The sequence below is a fragment of the Schistocerca piceifrons genome, chromosome 2, assembly GCF_021461385.2.
Source record: "Schistocerca piceifrons isolate TAMUIC-IGC-003096 chromosome 2, iqSchPice1.1, whole genome shotgun sequence".
NCBI lineage: Eukaryota > Metazoa > Arthropoda > Insecta > Orthoptera > Acrididae > Schistocerca > Schistocerca piceifrons.
In genome coordinates this window covers 355,444,252-355,469,139 of record NC_060139.1, presented here as the reverse complement: position 1 = coordinate 355,469,139, position 24,888 = coordinate 355,444,252, and the positions used below count along the sequence as shown (strand labels likewise).

General features: G+C 42.3%; 1 protein-coding gene across 1 annotated transcript in view; it reads left to right on the top strand.

Annotated features, from left to right (window-relative positions):
- Positions 1–24,888, top strand: part of LOC124775378 (ATP-binding cassette sub-family C member 4-like) — a 165,394-nt gene that overhangs the window by 115,096 nt on the left and 25,410 nt on the right. Inside the window, exons 17-20 of the mRNA XM_047250213.1 lie at positions 4,590–4,713; positions 10,768–10,941; positions 20,398–20,525; positions 20,609–20,854. Coding sequence (XP_047106169.1) covers positions 4,590–4,713; positions 10,768–10,941; positions 20,398–20,525; positions 20,609–20,854 — 672 coding nt within the window. The remainder of the gene's footprint in view (positions 1–4,589; positions 4,714–10,767; positions 10,942–20,397; positions 20,526–20,608; positions 20,855–24,888) is intronic.

The following is a 24,888-nucleotide window of genomic DNA, read 5'->3' as shown; positions in this document are numbered from 1 at the left end:
TTACCCGAGTTTTATTTATTATAAAAGCACAATTCTTTTTCCTGGTTTGAAGCTATTCTTCGTAGATTCCTACTTTATGATAATCTTTTGTTCTCTACGTAGTTACTAAAGCCATCCTGCACAATGCGTCATGTGTGTTGCAGTTTTGTCTAATTGCATTATTTTGTCACTGTGTTTTTCTTCCAGCACCTAGTATACTACACCACCTGATACGAAAAGTGAAGCACCCAGAAGGCATGGCCGGATGTGAAGAAACTTCGTATACGTACTCACCGTCGGCATGTATGTCAATGATTAGAGTTGGGGTTCTCCGTGAAGGGTAGAAGGGACACCAGAGTACACTTGCGCTGTACGTGTTTAGTGTTGTTACCAGGCCTGGTAGGGTACATAAGAGGCGTGAGGAGCGTCAGATGTTGAAAGATCACTGTGAAGGAACCTGAGATTCCGCGTAACCGTCTGAGACAACGTTATCAGCGCCTGAGAGAGTGTGAAGGAGCCTTGTTGTGGGGCTCCACTTGGCCAGCTGGGTGAATCGCACTGTGCCCAGATCTGTGGAGCTTTCGGATGGGACAGTGGCCTGATGATGGATGGGATGGGGATGTGAGGGCAGGCATGCTGGTCATCAGTGTTCCAGCCAATCACACCTGAGAACCACAATATAGGATCGCTGTATTGTGCACCAAGTACTTCACGACCCCTTCATACCTGCGACTACCATCCTAAAACAGGTAACGCATCCTCTAGTACTTTCTGTGTCATCCTGCACCATTGGTCGGAGGCTACCAATAGCATGTCTAGGAAATACAGTCCCATGCGTAGGTTGTCACTGAGGCCACAACAAACACGGCTGTGTTTTGTGCGGCTAGAGAGCATGGACTCTAATTGTGAATGACATCACATTGTGTTCAGTGATATTTTGCGGTGCTGCTCAATCCCGGATGACCATAGTGGGGTATGTGGCAGCTACCTGGCAGTGGTCTCAGAGATGAAATGCCTTGGTGAGACAAGCGGTGTTACTCCTGATGTCACAGTATGGGCAACTACCGGGTATGAGTTAAGGTCGCGTCTGGCAGTGACTGAGGGAACTCTGACGGCGTAAGGATACGACACAGATACCCTGGTTGTTACATCCCATGAGGCTGTATCGTGTTGCCATTTTTCAACAGATCAGCGCTCGTCCACTCATGGCATATGTCTCTAAGAATTCTCTGCGTAATGTTGAGGTACATCTATGCTCACCAAGAGCCCCAATCTGTCTCCGACAGAAAACGAGTTGGACCGTCCCGGGTCTCAACTCTGTACCAGTGCAACTATACAGGCTATCAAGGATCAGTAACAACAGCTGTGGGCCATCTTGCCTCAGGAAGTCATTCAACGGCTTTATAGCAACCTCCACGCCCAACTCAATGCATGCATCCATACCAAACAGGGTGCAAATTCAAGCAGATAAGTGGGCTCATACAGCGAAGACCTTTGTCAATTTTATTCGACATTGTATTCACTGAAATAACTGGACATGAGTCCTCGAACCGTTAAGAATCATTTCGTTTCCTCCTCCCCGTCTGGTGCTTCACTTGCTTTGTCAGACAGTGTATTTCTAGGTGCCGCAGTAGATTTCCCAATAACACTTCTCTTCTTCCGATAACGGTCTTTCATAGAAATTCTCCCCCATCCTTTACTAGTTCTTCATTTCGCAATTTTCATGTCCACATAAGTTTTATCATTGTTCGAGAGCGTCCCACTGCATGTGCCTCCATGTTCTTCTTCTACAGGCTTCCGACAGTATATTTTTCACTTCCATATGCTGCTGGGTTGCAGGAGTACGTTACCAGGAACATCTTTGTCTCTTCCACACCAACATCGCATTCTTTTATATAGACGTCACTCAAATGAAAAAGGAACAGATGTAGAAAAGTAAGTTAATAGTTTATTATTCAAAAAGTCATTTTAATTGAACCAACTATGTATTCTTGGCGAAACATTGTGAATTAACTAAACAAACACTTTTTGGCCTTGTTTCACAGTTTCATTATTAATATTATTGCACAACGTAGGTTTCGGGTTATAAGCCCATTTGCAAATACATTACTGATTCCCAAAGACAGTAATGCACAGATAAACATAATGACAAGGCTAAGATAATCATCTCAGCTTCTTAAGGTATTTTTCCATAGCTTAATATACAATTACGGCAATGACCATTTTTAACAAATCACATACATTATTACACGTTCAGCAATTACACTACAATGACCTGACTAAAGTTATGCCTCAACGAAGAACTTCATAACTACGAAGAACTGGAGCCAAAAGTTTTCCTTCTATCCTGGAGTTGTGATCTCATCTAAAAGAAGCGAATATTTGAACTTGGTTTGCTTGTTTGATAATGTGTGTGGGGATATACACACCTGTCTTTTAATTTCAAAAATTTCTAATTGGTTGAGTTTGGCTCCCTTTTCCTCTGTGTGTAAGACTTGTACCGTACATCTATTATGTATTTCTGGTTATTGTTCGGGCAATGTCTGCAAAGGCTAAATCACGCTTCTCAATCTCCAGCTTCTGTGGTGCTCTTTAAGCCTGGTACAGATTGACCTCCCCGTCTCTCCAATATAGCAAGACTTGCTTCTTCATCGTTTTGCGTTTACAAATTTACGGAGTTGTCAACTGGAACCTTTCCACATACAAAGAATATCGTCTACATATCTGTACCAATACACAACTTGTTTTACCAGTGTTTCTCTCTTAAGAAAATCAGTCTCCCACCTGTCCATGAACATTTCTACTAGTAAGAAGGATAAAGGTGAGCCCATTGCCAGACTAGGACAGATAAAGGTGCGACTATAGTTCTGTTAAATAAAACAGATTTTGCAAGCGAAGTAGAGGATTTTTTCCAGGCAGTGCAACTGCAAACACTACAGAGAAACCCAACACTTAGTTACAATGATCAGGCTAAGCAGGTAGTAAGCAAGTGCTCCAACATCTTTTCTGAATATGCCTGTAAGACCATGCTGGAAATGAACCCTAGGGCACGACAGCTGTATAGTTTACTGAAGCTCCAGTCCGTCCTGTAGTATCTGCAATACAAGCTCCAGTACACAAGACTGCCAGGAGAATCAACGCCATCTTGAAGAAGAAGCTGAACTTCAAAGGGAAATATAGCAATAAGAATTGTTTGGATTTTTGTTAACAAGTCAACATATGTTAAAGTTCCAACAAATGCAAAATTAGTCTCTCTTGATGTGCATAGCTTGTTCACATGTATTCCAGTGAAAGACTATGTATATATTGTGTCGCAATCATTGTATTCATACAACATACACCCAGAGCAGCTAAGCGTTGCTAGTGGAGTGGAATGTTGTTTAAATCAAAATTACGTCTAGTTTCAAGGGAGATATTACAATCAAGCAATGGTCTGGCAATGACTCATCTTTATCCCCCTTATTAGCAGAAACGTTCAGGAATAAGTGAGAGACCTATTTTCTTAAGAGAGAACCACTGGTAAAACATGTGTATTGGTACAGCTACGTAGATGATATTCTTTGTGTGTGGAAAGGTTCCAATAGACAACTCCATAAAAATTTGTGGAAAATATGAACCAGAGGCACACTAACATAATAAAAGTCAAAAAAATGGCTCTAAGCACTATGCGACTTAGCTTCTGAGGTCATCAGTCGCCTAGAACTTAGAACTAATTAAACCTAACTAACCTAAGGACATCACACACATCCATGCCCGAGGCATGATTCGAACCTGCGACCGTAGCGGCCGCTCGGTTCCAGACTGTAGCGCCCAGAACCGCACGGCCACTCCGGCCGGCCATAAAAGTCAGCATGGAGTTGGGGAGGGGGGGGGGGGGGAAGGATAAATTTCCTGGACGTTAGCTTAAAGATAGAAGACAGTAAGCATAAATTTAAAATTTACCGAAAAGATTCCTTCACTGACACTTTCATCCCGGCTTCCTCCCAACATCTTACAGCCCACAAACATGCAGCATTCCATCACATGATCCACAGTCTCCTTTCTATCCCCATGTCCCAAGAAGACTTTGACCAGGAACTTAACACAGTAAAAACAATAGCCACAAATAATTAATATGACCCCAACACCATTGATAAAATTTTAGAGAAAAAGATGAAGAAGCAAGACACGTCCCTACTGTCCCCAATGAAAAACACAGACCAACTGGAAAAGAAATGGTGCATATTACCTTTTGTAGGGAAACATCAAATAACATAAGTAACATCTTGAAGGCAAAGGGTTTCTCTGTGTTTTTCTATGTTCCTCAGGCAATAGGTAGTTTCTTTTTCAATGCAAAAGACAAACAACCAGCTGTCACCACATGCCGTGTCAGTCTTCCTACATTGGACAGGCGGGGATGTAGGAAGACTGACACCATCCTAAGGACGAGTCACCAACAACAGTGTAACATCCCCTCGATTCATGGGACATTGGGTACAGGTTTGAAATTTAATCAGGAGACTGAAGAAACGTTAGATAGTCAGATATTTTATGTCATTACCTCTCTTTCCCTTGACAGCCTTTCCTTCTATAGTAATAATAATATCACTAATCTACGTCTTCTTTTTTAGGATCGTCATACCTCTGCATGGTTCTTGTATGTAACAAACGGATCAACTCTTGGAATATGGTTGGACTTCCTCAGCAGCATTTTCGTTACAATCGTCACCTCTAGTTTCCTCGTCCTTTCTGTAGGTGAGAGCCCTACTTAAATTATTATGTCACAGGACATGGTTAACATCTCATGAGTTTAGTAAACAGGGTGTCCCAGGATGAACAGTCAATATTCAGGGATACGACAGGAATGATCATTCGAAGAGGAAAACTTCGGTAAACATGCATTAAGTTCTATGAGCACTTGTTCATCTTCGCAACTGTGAAACACTTCTCTTCTGCTGCATGATACGGCTGGTCGAAATTATGGTACATAATGAGAATCTTATTTGCAAAGAATTTAGAAGGTTGTGCTCTTAAAAATGAGAACCAAACAATAAATTTGTGTAATTGGGATTATCCTGGCCGGGATGTGTGTAGGATGTATTTGTGGCGTGAAACATACATTAGAGTGAAGTACAAAAATGTGTTTTTTTTTTTGTTTTTCCAATTTTTAATTTTATAAAGTTAATCGACAATAGGTAGGAACTGTTAGCAATTACACTTAATATATTTACACTAGCACAAAAAATGAGACATACACAAAAGAGAATCACTGTGTTATTTTGTTTCATGAACGCTAGCAGGGCCATTAAACTCAAAACAGGTGGCACGTTTGATATTTCCTATCCCAATAGCAATATGAGGAACCGACAAATTCACTGTAACAACACTTTTGTTAATAAGACAAAAGTCTTTTTAATTTAATTTAAAAATTATTTTGTCCTTGTCCATAGAGTTTAGAACCATAAACCATAAATTTTGGTCATTTTTCAGAACCTTTTATATGGCGCAGAAATATTTGTACCTGTCGAATTCCTCTTTCATCTTTGAAATTTAGCAAAGATGTAATTTTCGTCACCTACGTGAACTGCATTCGTCATAACAATAGAATCTTGCGTGGATTCTCCAAAGGGATGGACATCATCAATGATGTCGTCTGTCTTCAAGGAGATGTCGGAATCAGATTCAGTCTCGTCAATCTTTCCTCCCCTTCTTCTTCTCATTTTCTTTGCTTGCCACCGCTTTAGTCACAGGCGTAGCTTTATGGCTCTTCTGTTTTCGATATACTCCCTTTTAGCTTGGAAGCTTTTCGTTTCCAGCATTATGTTTACTGTTGGAGGTGTGACCTACGTCTGATGTGTTGCAGGAAGACGGTACCCGCGATTCAATAGTGTGTGGCTGATGACTAGGCAGTAGGCAACAAAATATCACTTTTAGATATCAACCGTATTATATTTTGGAATCTAGGGAATCATATCCAAGAATTATATTGATTGCTTAGCAATAGATAGAGCACAATTTTCTGTGTACGTGACACAAATTCGGTAGGTACATAGTCATTATTTGAGTAAATGTGACCAATGTTTTAGAAACATGAGCACATTTATTTTCAATCTGAAAGTGCTGATTTTCAAAATTAATTTTTACTTCCAATATGAATTTTCTAATGGAAAGCAATTATGACTATCTACTGCTAACTAAAGGCAGATTAGCAGTAGGAACCTTGCAGCCCATTAATGAATACAATGCGTTTAAAAAAATCACATAAAATCAGTACCGAATTTACATTGGATTATGGTCAGAACACCTTGTTTAGTACATGAGCAAAATATAATGTATTCAGTTGCGTTGACGGCGAAGAACTGTTGTACGCCATTCCTTGCGAAGTTACTGTCATTGTCAATTCTGTGACACGATGGAGTAGACAGTGGTACGAAAGATTGCTGTTCGATTTTTCATCAGTTTTCATTAGTTTATCGCGGTTACTTTCTTTTTTTGTTCAACTGTACAACACCTCGGGTGAAAAATTAAACCACTCATAAACTAGTAGATCTGATTACTGTATTGCTTGAGAAAGGACGAAGTTCTTTTCGTTATAGTTCCTTCTAAATGTCGCAAATCAACTCCCGAATCATGTTGAAATAAATTTCGTCTCCCATGTGCGTTTCGTATCTGTTTCAATAAAATAGATACAATAAAATAAATTTCAGGCTGGTGCAAAGTTATTCCTATAGGCTATAACGATGGGATCATTGAGTTTCGTGCATTCCTGGAGATAACATTCTACGTTCACTCTGAGTCCCTGAACAGGTCCAACGGAATCGATGTATATGAATTTATCAGTTTCTTAGTGGTCGCCATTTAATCCCTTTGCAAGAACCTGTTGCTTGTCGATTTTTTCAAGACATTTCTGCTTACTGTAGTGTCTTCGAAAGTTGACGATGATGAACAGTGTGTGTAGGTAGTATTCACCCGGCAAGGAGGCACTGTCTGCCTGAGCACCCAGTCTGCGAGCAGCTCATCACTAGAAGCCAGATGGCTATCCTACTTAGATGCCAGGAGTTTCTCTAACTGGAGTTCAATGACCAGTTTGTACGTTGCGGCTCCCACTCTCTCCTTCCTTTCATTCAGTCATTTCTGCTACGCTTGTAAGTCACTTTGGACTCTGAAATGGACTGCACGTACGATTGTGATGCTGCTCGCCAACATTCACCTCGCTATGCATGCATATTTGGCTGCCGTCTTCTCAGGAGCTCTGCTTCAAATACGTCTTTCACCTATCGAGACTAGTGTTCCAGCTCTGTCCATTACAACGTTGAAGGAATTTTAAAATCAGATCGCCTTTTTTTACTGATTTCCCTAGTACTGTTCACTCGACTGCAAAATGCATCAATTCTAGCAGTTCAACTTCATGTTCCACTAACCATTTTCTACTTTTGCAATGTTTTTCACCATATTTTTCTCTGTTTTGTTCCTTATGAATTAAATTGTTAATTTAGATGTTTACATAGTTTTTAACTTGTTTCTGTAGCATCACATTTCACTTGCTTCTAGTTTCAACTTTTTCTATTTCTGCTCACTATCCGTAAAGAACTATCAAATTGCACTCCTATTTACGTTATAATTTTAACAAATTACAGCTTTACTTCACAGTCCCACCAGAAGTCATGAGATTTGACTTCTGTTCACCCCCAATATATCTGATATATAACTTCAAATACGTCCTGCTGTGAATCAATTTTTTCACTCTACTGATGTGCTCTAATTCCAGTTCTCATACTCCGCTCTTTTTTTGTCTTCAGACTTCATTCATTTGTTTATTGATGACTCAAAATTTCCTCTCTTGTTCTCCGCGAGGTATGAAATCATTTTATAAGATAGTGTTTTCGTCATTCCCCAAGTTTGTCTCTTGTGTGACTGGGTGCATAAATACGTATACGAGGTGTTAACTAATAGGTGGGAAATCTCTGGGGAATGAATAGAGGACTTAAAGAGAAGCATTTAGGTTCACATAAACATATGTTCATTTTTTTCTCAGTTGCAGACAATTTTTGTTGTTGCACGTTTGCTTCGTTTCTGTGTATTTGTTTGCAAACTTCCAGCTTGGATCTAGAGTTATCTTTTTCTTTTCAGAGTTATCTTCTGATGAGTAAATGAAATGCTCAAAGCGTCTACCATTAGCTCCAGCACAAGCTCCTAAAGGCCGTATCACTGGCTGTCTTACTCACTCGAGTATTCTAGCTGCTGCTGTATATGTTGGAATCCTTATTCGAGAAGGTGGCGAAGAAAGTCAACATTCGCAATTGCAGTTTTGCACTCCAAGGAAGAAAAATTTTAAATCATCGTTTCCCAGATAGAAGCGATAGGTCGTGGAGAAGCAACAGCTTGACTTCCTCTTGACCTCAGTACACTGGATTTTTATTTTTGGGAACATAGTGTTGAGACGTAGGACTTACTGTAAGCAGGAAAGGTGTGGACGGGGCCTAATCAGTTACCGTTGGTTGCACAGAAAACATATACACTTTGTTTTTTTAAAAAACAAATCTCTCTACAATCATTTTTAAAAGATTTTACTACACTGGCGGCTGAAAGCCTTATTAGAAGAACTGTAAGTTATTGTCGGATGAAGGTCACAAGCAATGTTACACTCAATCAACGGCTGAAGGCCTGATTAAGAAAGTTCAAAATTATTCGTCGACTGAAGGCCAGTAGCAGTTTCACAAATACACAACGGCTGGAGGCCTGAATTACCAATAAGGTGGACAATTACACGTTAAAAATACCAAAAACCCATTTGAAAATATTAATAACTGTAACAAGTTATAGTGACGGCTGAAACTATTTGTCGGCTAAAAGCAACAAGCAATGCTACAAACAACTAACGGCTGATGGCCAGCAGCAATTTGAGAATACACAACGGCTGAAGGCCTGAGTTGCAAATAAGGTGGACAATTACACCTTAAAAATACTAAATTAATTTCTAATAATTTTAATAACTTTTAACAAGCTATAGTGACGACTGAAGGCCTCACTAAAAGAGGACTGAAAATTATTTGTCAGCTGAAGGCCACAAGCAATGTTACAAACAAGTAATGGCTGAAGGCCTGATTAAGAAAGGATTCAAAATTATTGGAGGCTGAAGGCCACATGCAATTTTCAGAATACTCAATGGCTAAAGGCCTGAATTACACGTAAGGAAGGCAGTTGCATGTTAAAATACTAAAACCTTTTTAAAACAATCTTAACGAACTGTAACAGGCTATAGTGACGGCTGCACGCCTTAGTAAGAGAAAATTGAAAATAATTTTTCGGCTGAAGGCCACAAGCAGTGTTACAAACAATTGACGGCTGAAGGCCGGAATTACAAGTGAGGAAGGCAATAACATGTTAAAACAGGGTAAATCTTAAACAATTATGATAACTTGTCCAAATAAGACGGAGTGATCGACAGACAGTGCTCCCTGGATCGACCTGAGGAAGATGACTACAGCTGTGTAAGCGGTGAGACAGGCAGCCAGGAGCTGTACTCACGTAACAGGATGGCAACTCACACTAGGGATAGCTTAAGCGCCGACCGACCGACTAACCAATCCGCCTAACGTCCGATCACCGGTACAACGATGGAATATTTTTAGGCAAGGTCGAAGAGACGGACAGCACCACATCTTCAGAAACACACCCAATGCCGAAGGAAACACTAGAACCAAGGCAGACCTCCCAAAAACATATGCACAGTACAAATCAAGAGACTGTCGAACTACATGCCATGTCAGACAGGATCAAGGTTCACTGCCGTAAAAGAACGCTAACCTCCAGGGCAGGTAACTGGGGCGATAGCGGCCACAAGGTAGAAAATACCGCTCGTTGCACTTCACTAATGAGAATAATATTAAATCCAAACTAACATCAAGGAGTAGAACGTGGCTAATAGCTTCTGCCAACATGACAGACTCCACTTGTTGAGGTGGGTCTCACCGACCACGGGAGCAGCGACACGCAAACAACAGCGAGATCTCAAACAGTGGAGGTTCACTCAACTTCAAACGTCCTGGGTTCGATCGTCAGCTACAGCCCCTCGGACTGACAGTGCCTGCACGCCACCAGCAGTCCCGGCCTGCCTTAGCGCTGCAGACCTCCTCGCTGCACCGTCCAAAGCCAAACTGCCTGACACACACGACGACCCTGAATACTAGCTGTGGCACCAAGATAGCACCACAGTATTGGCTATCGATAACTGCTGCTGCTGCCACTCGCAGACAAACAATACTAGTAACTGAGTGTCACCATTAACACACGAAGGAATCGAGGCGCCACTATCGCTATTACATGATGTCAAGTTATGAACGACAACAAGGCGAGTCACACACGGCTCAAGTGTATAGACAATCTCTTGCGAATGTTGATATTCTTCACCAGCGTGTTCAGGAACTATTTCAGCAGATACAGCAGCAACTGCAATATGGAAGTGAGTAAGGCAATCAACGATGAGGCATTTAGAAGGTTGTGTTAGAGCTAATGGTAGACATTTTGAGCATTTCATTTATCCATCAGAAGATAACATTTGAAAAGGAAAATTTATCTGTAAAACCAAACTGGAAATCTGCAAAAAAGAATAAAGAAACAGAGCAAACATCTGACACGAAAATGTGTCTGTAACTAAGAAAATAAAAAAGAAATGACCATATAAACATTTGATCAATTTTGCATCTTTTTAAGACCTCTGACCATTTCGTAGGAGTTTCCCACATATCATTCAACCAACTTTCAGTGAAACGTTGTATGTCCACTACTTACAGAGATATTAATTCACAGGTTCATTCGGTGGTTCCGGTGTGGGTCTGGCAATTTCACAGTCACTCATTCTGACTGGTATGCTTCAGTATGGGATTATGCAAATGACTGAAGTGGTCAGCCAGATGACATCAGTGGAGAGAGTCCTTGAGTACACCAAGATCCCTTCTGAACCTGCTTTGGAGTCTTTACCAGGTGAGGAAGCGACGGTGAAAGTGATTTAATTGCTAATGTGGTGAGACAGGTGCATGTACACATCTCTTAGTTCAGCATGTAAAGTTAGAATGTAGAAGACGTCTTGCGTGCTACACAAGGTGAGTCCACTATGATATTACAAATTTTCAGGGACAATGGAGAAGGGTAAACGTATCAATCCGAGGTAAGGAATCGTGCTCCGGAAACGACCAAGCAGAAAATTATAAGCTAAAATCGTTCTCATACCGCTGACAGTCAACCTTTTCTGCAGCAAGAGCTTCGGTTTCCATATCCTGGGAGGAGGCACTATGGATAAAAACATGGGCTCTAAAATACATACGCTGAGATCTGAGAGCACTTTTCCCGTAGAATAGAGATATTTAGCAGTAGCAAATTAGCACTACTGCTTATAGCTGCTAAGGTACGAACTTCAGACCCTATATTTCCTGGACATTTTCTTCTTCTTCTGGTCCATACTATCTTCTCCCAAAATACTGAAAGATCTTGGAGTAAAAGAGGTCCACTGTCAGAGCTATCAGAACAATTTTCACATAAAATTTTCAGCTCTGTCGTTTTCTGACCAGGGTCCCTTACCTCAAATTGGTACATTTACCCTTCTCCATCATCCCTGAAAGCTTGTAACATCATCGTGGAATCACCCTGCAGGTACTCTCGCTCTCTCTCTCTCTCTCTCTCTCTCTCTCTCTCTTTCTCTCTCTCAATCTACTAACGTCGATTCTGGAACCAGTAACTATCTAAAATTGCTTTGATATTCAGCTCACTTAACGAAACGTCACACTCAATATAAACACATAAATTCCGGCTGCATTCTTTCCAATTAATTAGCACTGTAATTTCTTATATTGCATGCAGTTTTCCTTAAATTATAAATGTGTTGTGAAATATTGTGTGTTTTTCATGTAAACATGGGATATTCCCAATAAATAAAGCTCAGTTAAATAGTTGTGGTCCGGTGCTTCATAAAATATTACAGTTTAAATTATTCTACACAGTATTAAACAGCCAAATAGTAATTCTGAACCAAACAAGTAGCTCCAAGTTTGCGGAGTAAAAGACGTATTGGGACAAAAATCCTAAACACTATTTCAAAAAATTTATTTATTTTACTGGATACCCAAACTTTTAATTTCAAATCACAATTAATGACATTTATTGAACTCTAGACAAAGCTTTCTTTTACTTGCAGAACCATGACAGTTTAAATTTATATTTACGCAGGGCCTTGCATTAAACCTAAACCTCAAAAAAATTAAATAACTCTACAGTAGATTAAAACATCTATCTGAAAACTTTCAAAGCTTTCATGTCTTTAGGTAAAATTTACAATAAAGAAAACAAATATTCGCAATTATCAAAACATTAAGTTACTTGAAAAATAAACAATGCAATTGCACGTAGACCAATCCCTTTTACAATAAGTGGACACCAACATGGCATTACGAAAATTACACCGTTTATGTGGCGGGTTAATTTTAAACTGGCCAGTCGGGTGGCACCACTCGTACATTTCTACCTCTATGGTTGTTACTTTGACCTTACATCAACACAGTTTCCTGATTAACACAAAAATAATCAGCGACGTGAATAAAATATCTTTTTCCGTAATAACACCAGATTTTGGCGTAGTTACCGGATTTAAAGACAAGGCTTTTAATTTGCCCAGAAATGTCACTTAATTGGAGAAGGAGCTAGACATGTTAATTACCAAACCAAACGACAATTTGAAATATTAAAACAAACACAACACCTCATTTGGCGCATTTTAAAGCAAGGATTTAGATGACCAAAATATTTACTTAATAAGAAAAGATGCTAGGCATCCTTAGCCCGTTGCAAGATAACCGCGCTGCGCTCACCACAACAAATAAATGTATCCAAGAGCTATCTCCGGAGAGGTACCATCGATGGGAAGTACACAGCTTCTGCTTTGCCGAAAGTGCGATCCACTCGTGGATCGGAGCCAAACAAACACGCGCCACTTGTAAACATACTCCACTCACCTTGGTGGGACCCAGCCGGCACATACAACTGTCTGTCCACAGAGGACAACACTCACAGCAGCCCTGCATACGACTAATTGCTCTATGGCTCCACCTCTTATCGACGGGAGGAAGCGCTCAATCTGCCGTCTCTGTCTCTCTCTCTCTCTCTCTCTCTCTCTCTCTCTCCACCTCTCTCACACAGTCTGTCCCCGTCTCCTTCCCCTGTTTGTTTGTCTTCTTTCTAACGCCACAGTGCGCCCTTTTTCGACTAGCTGCTCCAGTGTTACTCATCTGAGCTGCGATTTATCGCGAGATATCGAACCCCGATTAAAGCTAGAGCACGGTCGACCGCGCCACGGCCCAAGGTGCACTGCATACTAGCAATGGAGCATACATTGATAAGCCGTACGCTGTACCCCGCCTGATGGTGTTGGGGGCGCGTGACGCGGTATCAAAACTATGTTAGCGCAGCAGACACGGACGGGGGATCACCCTAGCGAAGATACGGGCTGCAAATGGGGAAATCCATTGAGATAGGCGACTTTAACAAAGGGCATATTATTATTACGCAGAGCCTTTGAACGAATACCTCGAAAATGGTGAAGATGGTAGAATGTTCACGTGCTACTGTCGTGAGCATCTGCGCAATGAGGTAAAAGGCGCTAAATGGTTGTACGTCCACGACTCTTCACAGAACGTGGGGTTCGGAGGCTTGTCTGCACTGCAAAGTACGATAGATGGTGATCTACGGCATATCTGCCGAAAGAGCACAATTTTGGTTCACGCATGTGTTTCGGAGCACACCGTTCAACTTACGTTGTTGATCACAGAGCTCCTGAGCAGACCACGCCGACGTGTTTACAAGTTGACCCGACGATATCGTCAGTTACGACTGCAGTGGGCACGAGACCATCGAGATTCGAACGTCGATCGATGTAAACGTGGCGGCTCTTCTGGTGAGTCACATTTCTGCTACACTTGATTGCAGGTCGTCACCACAAACTTCGTCATCGAGGTGAACGGCGGCTCGAAACGTGCAGCGCGCCACGGACGCAGACTGATGAGAGCATTGTTATGTTAGTGGAGACTTCCTTCCGCTCTTGCGTTAGACGTATGGTAGTAATCGAGGGCATACTGACAACTGAGAACCACCTGCATCCCTTCATGCTGATACAGGGATTAGTGATCACAAGGTCGTTGTAACTAGGCTCAATACCGTTTCTTCCAAATCCACCAGAAACAAACGCAAAAAAAAAATTTATTTAAAAAAGCGGATAAAGTGTCACTAGAAGCCTTCCTAAGAGACAATCTCCATTCCTTCCGAACTGACTATGCAAATGTAGACGAGATGTGGCTCAAATTCAAAGATATAGTAGCAACAGCAATTGAGAGATTGATACCTCATAAATTGGTAAGAGATGGAACTGATCCCCCATGGTACACAAAACAGGTCCGAACACTGTTGCACAGGCAACGGAAAAAGCATGCGAAGTTCAGAAGAACGCGAAATCCCGAAGATTGGCTAAAATTTACAGACGCGCGAAATTTGCCACGGACTTCAATGCGAGATGCCTTTAACAGGTTCCACAACGAAACATTGTCTCGAAATTTAGTAGAAAATCCGAAGAAATTCTGGTCGTATGTAAACTACACAAGCGGCAAGAAACAGTCAATACCTTCGCTGCGCAGTGCCGATGGTACTGTTACCGACGACCGTGCCGCTAAAGCGGAGTTATTGAACGCAGTTTTCCGAAATTCCTTCACCAGGGAAGACGAATGGAATATTCCAGAATTTGAAACACGAACAGCTGCTAGTATGAGTTTCTTAGAAGTAGATAACTTAGGGGTTGCGAAGCAACTCAAATCGCTTGATACGGGCAAGTCTTCAGGTCCACATTGTATACCGATTAGGTTCCTTTCAGATTACGCTGACACAATAGCTCCCTACTTAGCAATCATATACAACCGCTCGCTCACCGATAGATCTGTACCTACAGATTGGAAAATTGCGCAGGTCGCACCAGTGTTTAAGAAGGGTAGTAGGAGTAATCCATCGAACTACAGACCTATACCATTGACGTCGGTTTGCAGTAGGGGTTTGGAGCATATACTGTATTCAAACATTATGAATCACCACGAAGGGAACGATTTATTGATACGTAATCAGCATGGTTTCAGAAAACATCGTTCTTGTGCAACGCAGCTAGCTCTTTATTCGCACGAAGTAATGGCCGCTATCGACAGGGGATCTCAAGTTGATTCCGTATTTCTAGATTTCCGGAAAGCCTTTGACACCGTTCCTCACAAGCGACTTCTAATCAAGCTGCGGGCCTATGGGGTATCGTCTCAGTTGTGCGACTAGATTCGTGATTTCCTGTCAGGAAGGTCGCAGTTCGTAGTAATAGACGGCAAATCATCGAGTAGAACTGAAGTGATATCAGGTGTTCCCCAGGGAAGCGTCCTGGAACCTCTGCTGTTCCTGATCTATATAAATGACTTGGGTGACAATCTGAGCAGTTCTCGTAGGTTGTTCGCAGATGATGCTGTAATTTACCGTCTAGTAAGGTCATCCGAAGACCAGTATCAGTTTCGAAGCGATTTAGAAAAGATTGCTGTATGGAGTGGCAGGTGGCAGTTGACGCTAAATAACGAAAAGTGTGAGGTGATCCACACGGGTTCCAAAAGAAATCCGTTGGAATTCGATTACTCGATAAATAGTACAATTCTCAAGGCTGTCAATTCAGCTAAGTACCTGAGTGTTAAAATTACGAACAACTTCAGTTGGAAAGACCACATAGATAATATTGTGGGGAAGGCGAGCCAAAGGTTGCGTTTCATTGGCAGGACACTTAGAAGATGCAACAAGTCCACTAAAGACACAGCTTACACTACACTCGTTCGTCCTCTGTTAGAATATTGCTGCGCGGTGTGGGATCCTTACCAGGTGGGATTGACGGAGGACATCGGAAAGGTGCAAAAAAGGGCAGCTCGTTTTGTATTATCACGTAATAGAGGAGAGAGTGTGGTAGATATGATACGCGAGTTGGGATGGAAGTCATTAAAGCAAAGACGTTTTCGTCGCGGCGAGATCTATTTACGAAATTTCAGTCAACAACTTTCTCTTCCGAATGCGAAAATATTTTGTTGAGCCCAACCTACATAGGTAGGAATGATCATCAAAATAAAATAAGAGAAATCAGAGATCGAACAGAAATGTTTAGGTGTTCGTTTTTCCCGCGCGCTGTTCGGGTGTGGAATGGTAGGGAGATAGTATGATTGTTGTTCGATGAACCCTCTGCCAAGCACTTAAATGTGAATTGCAGAGTAATCATGTAGATGTAGATGTAGATGTAGATGTAGATGTCTTCCTCGACAGTGATGTCATCTTTCAGGAAGTATCATTGTCAAGTCTCGAAGCCGGAACCATCCTACAGTGGTTTGATGAGCATTATAGTGAACTCACGATGTGTCTCGGCGACAAAATTCGCCCGACATAAATCCTATGGAACCCAAATGGATCGCTATCGGGCGACATCACCGCGTAGGAAAATCAATCACCTGTTATGTACGTTAATTACCTGACCTGCGCGTAGACGTTTAATGCCACATACCCCCACGAAGCTACCAACAGACTGTCGGTCCATAGACGAACAAACAAGGTATTAAGCAGGAATGATTTGGCCCATCAGTGTATAGGAGTTCGATTAAGCTCCTTCAGGTGCCCGCCCGGTTAGCCGTGAGGTCTAACGCACTGCTTTCCGTAGTGGCAAGGAGCGCCTTGTCCACGGCAAGAATCCGCCCATCGGACTTGTGTCGAGGTCCGGTGAGCCACCCAGTCTGTGGATGGTTTTTAGGCGGTTTTTCATCTGCCTCGGCGAATGGGGGCTGGTTCCCCTTATCCCGCCGCAGCTACACTATGTCGGCGACTGCTGCGCAAACAAAATCTCCACGTACGCGTACACCACCACTGCTCTACCACGCAAACATAGAGGTTACACTCGTCTGGTGTGAGACGTTCCCTGGGGGGGGAGGGTCCACCGGGGGCCGAACCGCACAATAACCCTGAAAGAGTGGTTCGGTGTGGGGCGGTGGAGGGGTGAAGTGGACTGCGGTAGTCGTCGTGGGGTTGTGGACCACTGCTGCTGCGGAGCCTCTTCGTCGTTTCTAGGCCCCCGGTTAACATACCATACAATACAATACAACCTCCTTCATGAATGGTATAGTTGTACATTTTAGTTATTTGTTTCATGTCCTGACAACATGGAGACAAGGGTAGGGATTTCCACACACCCTGTCTCCTCTGCTGTCTTATCAACATACGAAGTCTCTCATATCTCTCATCGACCTTAACGTTCTGGTCTGAACATGACAGAAACACTCGTTCCGATGAAAGTACTTCTGTGCAACTCAGTCATTCAACCGCTTTCTCGACGTCCTTTTTAGAATCAGGAATGCTATTCTGGAATGACCTCCATCATTACGTCAAAGAACTGAATATCTCCAGCTTTAACGACCGTTAATGGCATGTCTATAAAGCAACGATAATGCCTACTTTTGTTCCTGTACGGAATCATTACCTAACTAAATCCTTGTATCCAACCCTTCTCATTCCCAGTATTCTTATCTGGTGCAATGTAGCTTAATTTTTCTTCCTGAGAATTTTGTATATCTTATAAATCATTCTGTACGCTTATAAGTACTTTTTGAATCTTCCGCTACCACTATCAGTATCATCACTATTATTATTATTATTATTATTATTAGTGACAGCGGCAGTAGTAGTAGAAGTGCTGTTAGTGCTAACTTTTGTTAATTCTAAGTGAGAACTGTTTAATGATGTACTCTCTACACACATTCTGATCATTTTATTACTGTTTGCTCTATTGAAATTATTGTTATTTCTTAAGCAACTGTAATATAAAAATATTATGTACGTGGGAAGTCCTGGTTCGATGTAAGAGAGAGCCTGAAGGCCCTGATCTGATCACGTTACGTAAACAAATAAGACAAGACGGCAGAGAAATTATGCAGAGTGATTTTTTCCACTGTGTACAAGCTCTAGAGATTGATCGATGAGAGGATACAGAACAAAAAAGATCTAATGAACTTACGTCCGGAAATGCATAGGTTACATGACAGAGACCATTTATTCAGTAATATTTTGTTACAGAGACTGCAGTCTAATAAGCGCTGTACCATGCAGTCACAGTTACAGTGCGCATGGTTTCCTCTTGGAGGGTGGTACTGTTCTTCATACGTCATCCACTGGTGCCCTCTCCTACCATAGTATTTGGTAATGTTGTATCCGAGTCACTTCTCTTGTTGACTCCCCTTGTAGTGGATGTGACACAGCGTTGTACACAATGAGAGCTTGTCGACATGGTCTTCACTTACGGAAAGGCAAATGGCCACGGGTGGTGGGCTGCAAGTTTGTATCAGGAGACCTATCCCCGCCGACAACAAACTCAGCAACAATGTTTCGCCGTTGTCTGAGACAGGGTCGTTTCAGTAAGCAGCAAATCATGAAGGACGTACCCGAAATGTTCGTGCACCAGATGGCTGATCCAAATTGCTCTGAGCACTATGGGACTTAACATCTGAGGTCATCAGTCCCCTCGAACTTAGAACTACTTAAACCTAACTAACCTAAGGACATCACACACATCCATGCCCGAGGCAGCGTGGTTCCAGACTGAACCGCCTAGAACCGCTCGGCCACCGTGGCCGGCTCGGGCACCAGACTTGGAGGAAAATGTGATTAACATTGCGGAAGGCGAGCGCCGTGTCAGTACCAGGCAGTTGGCCCGCCACTACAGGGTAAGCCAAACGACCGTGTGGAACATTCTCCGTGACAATTATTACTTAATAGCGACTGACTTTCAACATCGGGAGCAGTTTTGTCACTGGTTTCTTCACCAGGCAACCACGATTCCGGGATTTGTGTCATCCATTCCATTCACAGATGAGGCCATAATTACGCGGAATGGTATATTCAACTTTCGTAACAGTCATCTGTGGGATAGTGTGCAGAACCCTAATAGTATGGTGACAGCGAATCATCACCTTCGTTTCAGCTGGAATGTGTGGCCCGGGACAATTGGCGATCGTAATTTGGAACCAGTGTTCTTTGCACGTCGCGTAACAGCCCGGAACTATCGGCGTTTCTTACCGGTGACTTTTCCTCTCCTGCTGGAAGAACTGCCATTGATGATTCGAAGGGTTATATAGCCACTACATATGGTAGTCTAGTCCACATCGCCGTTAACGTCCGGATGCATCTCAATCGTGTCTTACCTGGTCGGTGGATCGGACAAGGGGGCCCAGTTCCATGACCTGCTCGTTCACCGGATCTGAACCCGTAAGATATCTGATCATGGGGCCATCTTAAAAGTATCATGCATGCAGAGCGTATTCCAAATACTGTAGCAGCGTATTCATGTTGCCCTTAACACTGTTCGAATGCAGCCTGGTAGATATGAACGTGTGAGACAGAACATGTTAAGGCGCGTACATGCATGAGTTGCACGTGGAAACCATTTTCAAACACGTACTGTAACTGTGACTGCATGCTATAGTACCTATTAGACCGCAGATTGAATTAACGGTCTGCAGCATGGAAACCATGCCTTTCCGGATACAAGGCCATTAGATCTTTTTTGTTCCGTATCCTCCCTAGAGTTTGTACACGGTGGAAAAAGTCACCCTGTAGAATGAGTACAAAGAACTGACATGGAAAAGAAATAACTAAACATTATACACCATCAAAAATGGTGAATTCTAAAAAGATAGCAATGCAGAATTTCTGTGAGTGCTTGATTCGTGTTTCCTGCTGAGTTACCGGTTCTCTCAGCAGTCGGAAAACAAGCTTCATTACAAAAACTCTGACCACATCTTATAACAGTTCCCTTTTGACAAGGGATGTATAAGGGAAGATTAGACAGTACCGCTGAATCGTTGACAAGATCAATACAGACGGTAAACAAATTATATTCCGACACACATCTGTCAGGGTCACAAACGCTACTGTCCATTACACTTTGAAATATTTAGTTTGATTTTTGTTCCCTCAAAACTTACTCTCTTTGGATGACAATAATTAATCTGAGGTTTGATAATAAACTGAATTTCACAGGCACTGCCTTAAGAACGGCACCGTAGACGATCTAGCTTAAGGCAGTTGCATTTCGATTATAACTGTGATTCTACAAATACAGGACACATGTATCAATTTGCTGCTTTTATTTCTTGGCTGCGGTGACTTACGATCACAGTCAACACTCAGACAGTTAAAAATGTAACTAATCTAAGTGCCCTGATGTTATGTAATTCATGCATAAAATTGCTTTCACAATTCCAAGCAGTTTCGAATGACTACCGGAAACGAATGAACATACTGAACGTAACGTCTCACAACTCTGTCTACCTCTCTCTACCATTAATTTGCTTGTTTCAGACAAGAAACCACCTACCTCATGGCCACAGCGGGGACAGGTCGTCTTCCAGAAGATGTATCTCAAATACAGCCCAACAGATCCACCAGTTCTCAAGAACCTCAATTTCACGATTCACCCTACCCATAAGGTTTTGCTATACGTTCTTAATCACATCAGAAATTGTCGTGTGTATGTCTTTACGTAGCTTCTACATCTTCCATATCTGTCTAGGTTGGCATCGTCGGTCGAACAGGCGCAGGGAAGTCGTCCCTTATCTCCGCTCTCTTCCGGCTGGCTCCTATAGAGGGAGCCATTCTGATTGACGATGTGGACACCAGCACCTTGGGACTGCACGACTTGCGGAAACACATCTCCATTATACCACAGGAACCTGTGCTCTTCTCAGAGACTCTCCGCTTCAACCTTGACCCGTTTTCGGAGTTTGAAGATGGAAAACTTTGGGATGTGCTTGAAGAGGTGAGGCCCTATATGTAAATTTACTGAACATGTGTAATGTATATTCATGCAAATGTCAATGACATAATGCTTTGATTATATTCTGCAACCGAAAGTCTTGAAGCATTGGTTGGACAACGTTAGGGAAGAAAATCAGTCTGGGCTAACTCAAAGCAACCATTACTCAAACAGTTATTTGCAGGAGTTTACAGAGACCATTGAACACAAAAATATGCGTGGCCAGCCAAGTACACAGAAAAATGGTGCAAGGGAAAGATACTGGACTCGTATTCTGTAGGACGATAGTTCAAATCCCGGTCGAGCTATCCAGTTTAAGGTTTTCTATGGTTCCCCTAAATTAATGAATGACAACGCCAGGATGTTTTTTTTAAGAGGGCCTGCCGTTATGCTTCCCCATCCTTCCACACTTGGAGCTTCGTCTCCAATGACCTTGACGTCGAGCCAACGGTAAACCAAATCACCCTTCTCTTTCTTCAGTTAAGCATTTGAACCACTCCTTTCTTAAATCTGATTCAAGTGTTTGAAGTCTTAGTGCTCCTCGATCGATTTGCAGGTTTTCGCAATTCTTGAAGAGAGCACCTAGAAAGAATAGATTCACATTATATTTATCTACAGTTAGCACACCCTGAGTAATATTTGTGAAATAAAGTAATACCAATAACAATATGCCAAGATGTACACGGTGATTATAGTTAAACTTTCAAACCGCTGTAGAAAAACACCAATTGTCAGAAAGACATCAAATTGCAACGGAATATTATCGGAGAAGGGGGAGAATGTATGTCAGAAGAGAAATACAAAATGTAGCAATAGATGGCGCTGTATACATCACAATTTAATAGTGGTCGACTACAAATGCCTAAGGCGTACGTTTGAAGTTAAACAAACTGAACTACACAGTGTGCATGGGTGTGCAGGTGTGATACTGTTAGTTACGTAAGCCCATCCACCACGGCAAGGCCATATCACATCGGATGGAAAAAATCGGTTTTTAATTGTCCTGAGGCTAAAAACCGCATAAAAAGCATCAATCAAAATCAAATCGACGCGAAACATGTTCAATATGCCGTCCACCGTTGTCTGCAACAAGTTGAAATCGAGAAACAGTATGTTCCATAACTGATCGAAGTGTTTCCAGGGGTCACGTTCAGAATGTGGAGCGCAATGCGTGCCTTCAATGCAGCTAAGTTTGCAGTCGGATCAAAGAACACAACATCTTTCAGATAGCCCCACACTCAGAAATTATACGGATTAAGATCAGGAGATCGGGACTGCCAACCTGTAGGGCAATGGCGACTGATAATTCTAGCGTTTCCGAAATGGCGCTTCATCAGCGGATTAACGGGATTTGCAATGTGCGGAGATGTTCCATCTTGCATAAAAATGATTCCATCCACACATCCACGCTATTGGACAGTTGGAATGACGTGTCTGCGTAAAAGACACTCATAGCGCTTACCAGTGACGGTACAGGTAACAGGACCGCAAGCACCTGTCTCTTCGAAAAAATATAGCCCTATGATAAATGATGCTGTAAACCCGCACCACACAGGGACCGATTAAGGTTGAAGTGGTACTGGTTGATGTGCGTATGGATTTTCCGTTGCCCATATTCGACAATTCTGTGTATTGACATATCCTATCAGATGTAAGTGGGCTTTGGCCTCATTTGTCCACAAAATCTTCCACGGCAAGAAATTCTAAAGGTCTCTCTTGCTGGCAGGTCAACAGGAAGCAAGTCGTGCACTAGGGTAATTTTTAATGGATAGCAAAGAAGGATGTTTCGTAGGAATTTACACACCGTGCTTGCGGGTATGTCCAGTGTTCGGGCAATTCTCCGTGCACTCCACGTTCGCTCACCACCACTCGTCTCCTCCTGCCTTGCTATGGCCACTACTTCCACTGACATCGAATCAATACGTTTTCTCCCACTGCAAGGTTGCACATCAAAAGAACCCGTCTTTTCGAATTTCCGAATCATTTCCTCCAGACCCATGCCAGTCATCGGACCAACGCCTTTCTTCAAATCCTTCAGTGTCCGGAACTTCTGCAGAGCAACGTGTGCACAGTTACCATTCTTCTAATACAGCTTTACAAGCAGAGCGCTATACTGCATTGAGACAGTCATGGCGAACGTCGCAGACGCGAAGGAGGAAAAGCGGTGTACCCGGCGTGTTTATACAAACTTCAATGGATCGTGCGCACGACAGGTGTTTTCAGAATGGTTCAAATGGATCTAAGCTCCATGGGACTTAACTTCTGAGGTCATCAGTCCCCTAGAACTTAGAACTACTTAAACCTAATTAACCTAAGGACATCACACACATCCATGCCCGAAGCGAGATTCGAACCTGAGACCGTAGCGGTCGCGCGGTACCAGACTGTAGCGCCTAGAAACGCTCGGCCACCTCGGCGGCCCAGGTGTTTTCATTTACGAATTCTGACACACTGATCAATTTTCACACTATTTTTTTCCTTCTGCCACACGTTTTCCTCCTTCTCCGATAATATTCCGTTGCGATTTGGCGTCGTTCTGACCAGTGGTGTTATTTCTGCAGCGTTCTGGAAGTTTAACTTTAATTATATTCACGCTGTATACAAATCACTTTGAAAATCTGGGATAGTGTATACGGGGAATATATTAGTGTATTAAAATTCTGTATTCGTTCCCATAAAAAAGATGGCGAAGGCCTACAGTAGCATTTAAGGCGTGAATAATAGTTTTTAATGCAAATAACAACAAACGGCGTTCTAAAAACACCGAAACAATTCAGAAACTTGTGACTCGTCTCCTGTGCTAAGGAAACTAAAAAGCTTGTTTTTCAAAGTAGGACAATGGGGCGCAGTAATGTCGACAAGTAACCCAAGGTACTGGGTGTCTGTGTTGTCGTCATCATTTCATCTTCATTCAGCAAAATGACGAGACTGGTAAGTGAAAAGAATGGGCATTTGTACGAACGCTGATAACCACGCTGTTGAGTGCTCCACAAACCAAACTCATATCATCATTATCAGCATCATCAAAGAAGATAGCACAATAAACTTGTTTGATATGCTGAAAGACGTTGCTACAGATAACTGGAATTATAATCCCGCTCTCATAATTAACTTCCAAATGGAAAATAAAAATCGTAGGAAGCTATATAAGACAGATGAACGAAATAAGGCTATACTAAGGTTTGAAACTGTTTGTAGAGGCCATAAATGTTTCATGCTGCCACTTGGGTTTAACTTTCTGCTTGTAAAAAGTTACTAATTCAGTAACACTTAATCGACCTATGCTGGAAGTATACCGTAATTTTGATATGATAACTGTAATAAGGCAACGCGCAGTGGCCTTATTGGAGACAAGGAACCACGGTGCTACCAACAAGGCAATATCATGTTACACGAATAATCGACTACCCGTAACGATTTAGACGTCGTTTAATTCATTTAATTCTCCATCAGAACTATATACTCATACAATACACTACTGGCCATTAAAATTGCTACACCACGAAGGTGACATGCTACAGACGCGAAATTTAACCGACAGGAAGAAGATGCTGTGATATGCAAATGATTAGCTTTTCAAAGCATTCACATAAGGCTGGCGCCGGTGTTGACACCTACAACGTGCTGACATGGGGAAAGTTTCCAACCGATTTCTCATACACAAACAGTAGTTGACCGGCGTTTCCTGATGAAACGTTGTTGTGATGCTTCGTGTAAGGAGGAGAAATGCGTACCATCACGTTTACGACTTTGATAAAGGTCGGCTTGTAGCCTATCGCGATTGCGGTTTATCGTATCGCGACATTGCTGCTCGCGTTGGTCGAGATCCAATGACTGTTAGCAGAATATGGGATCGGTGGGTTCAGGAGGGTAATACGGAATGCCGTGCTGGATCCCAACGGCCTCGTATCACTAGCAGTCAAGATGGCAGGCATCTTATCCGCATGGTTCAAAAATCGTTCAAATGGCTCTGAGCACTATGGGACTTAACATCTTAGGTCATCAGTCCCTTAGAACTACTTTAACCTAACTAACCT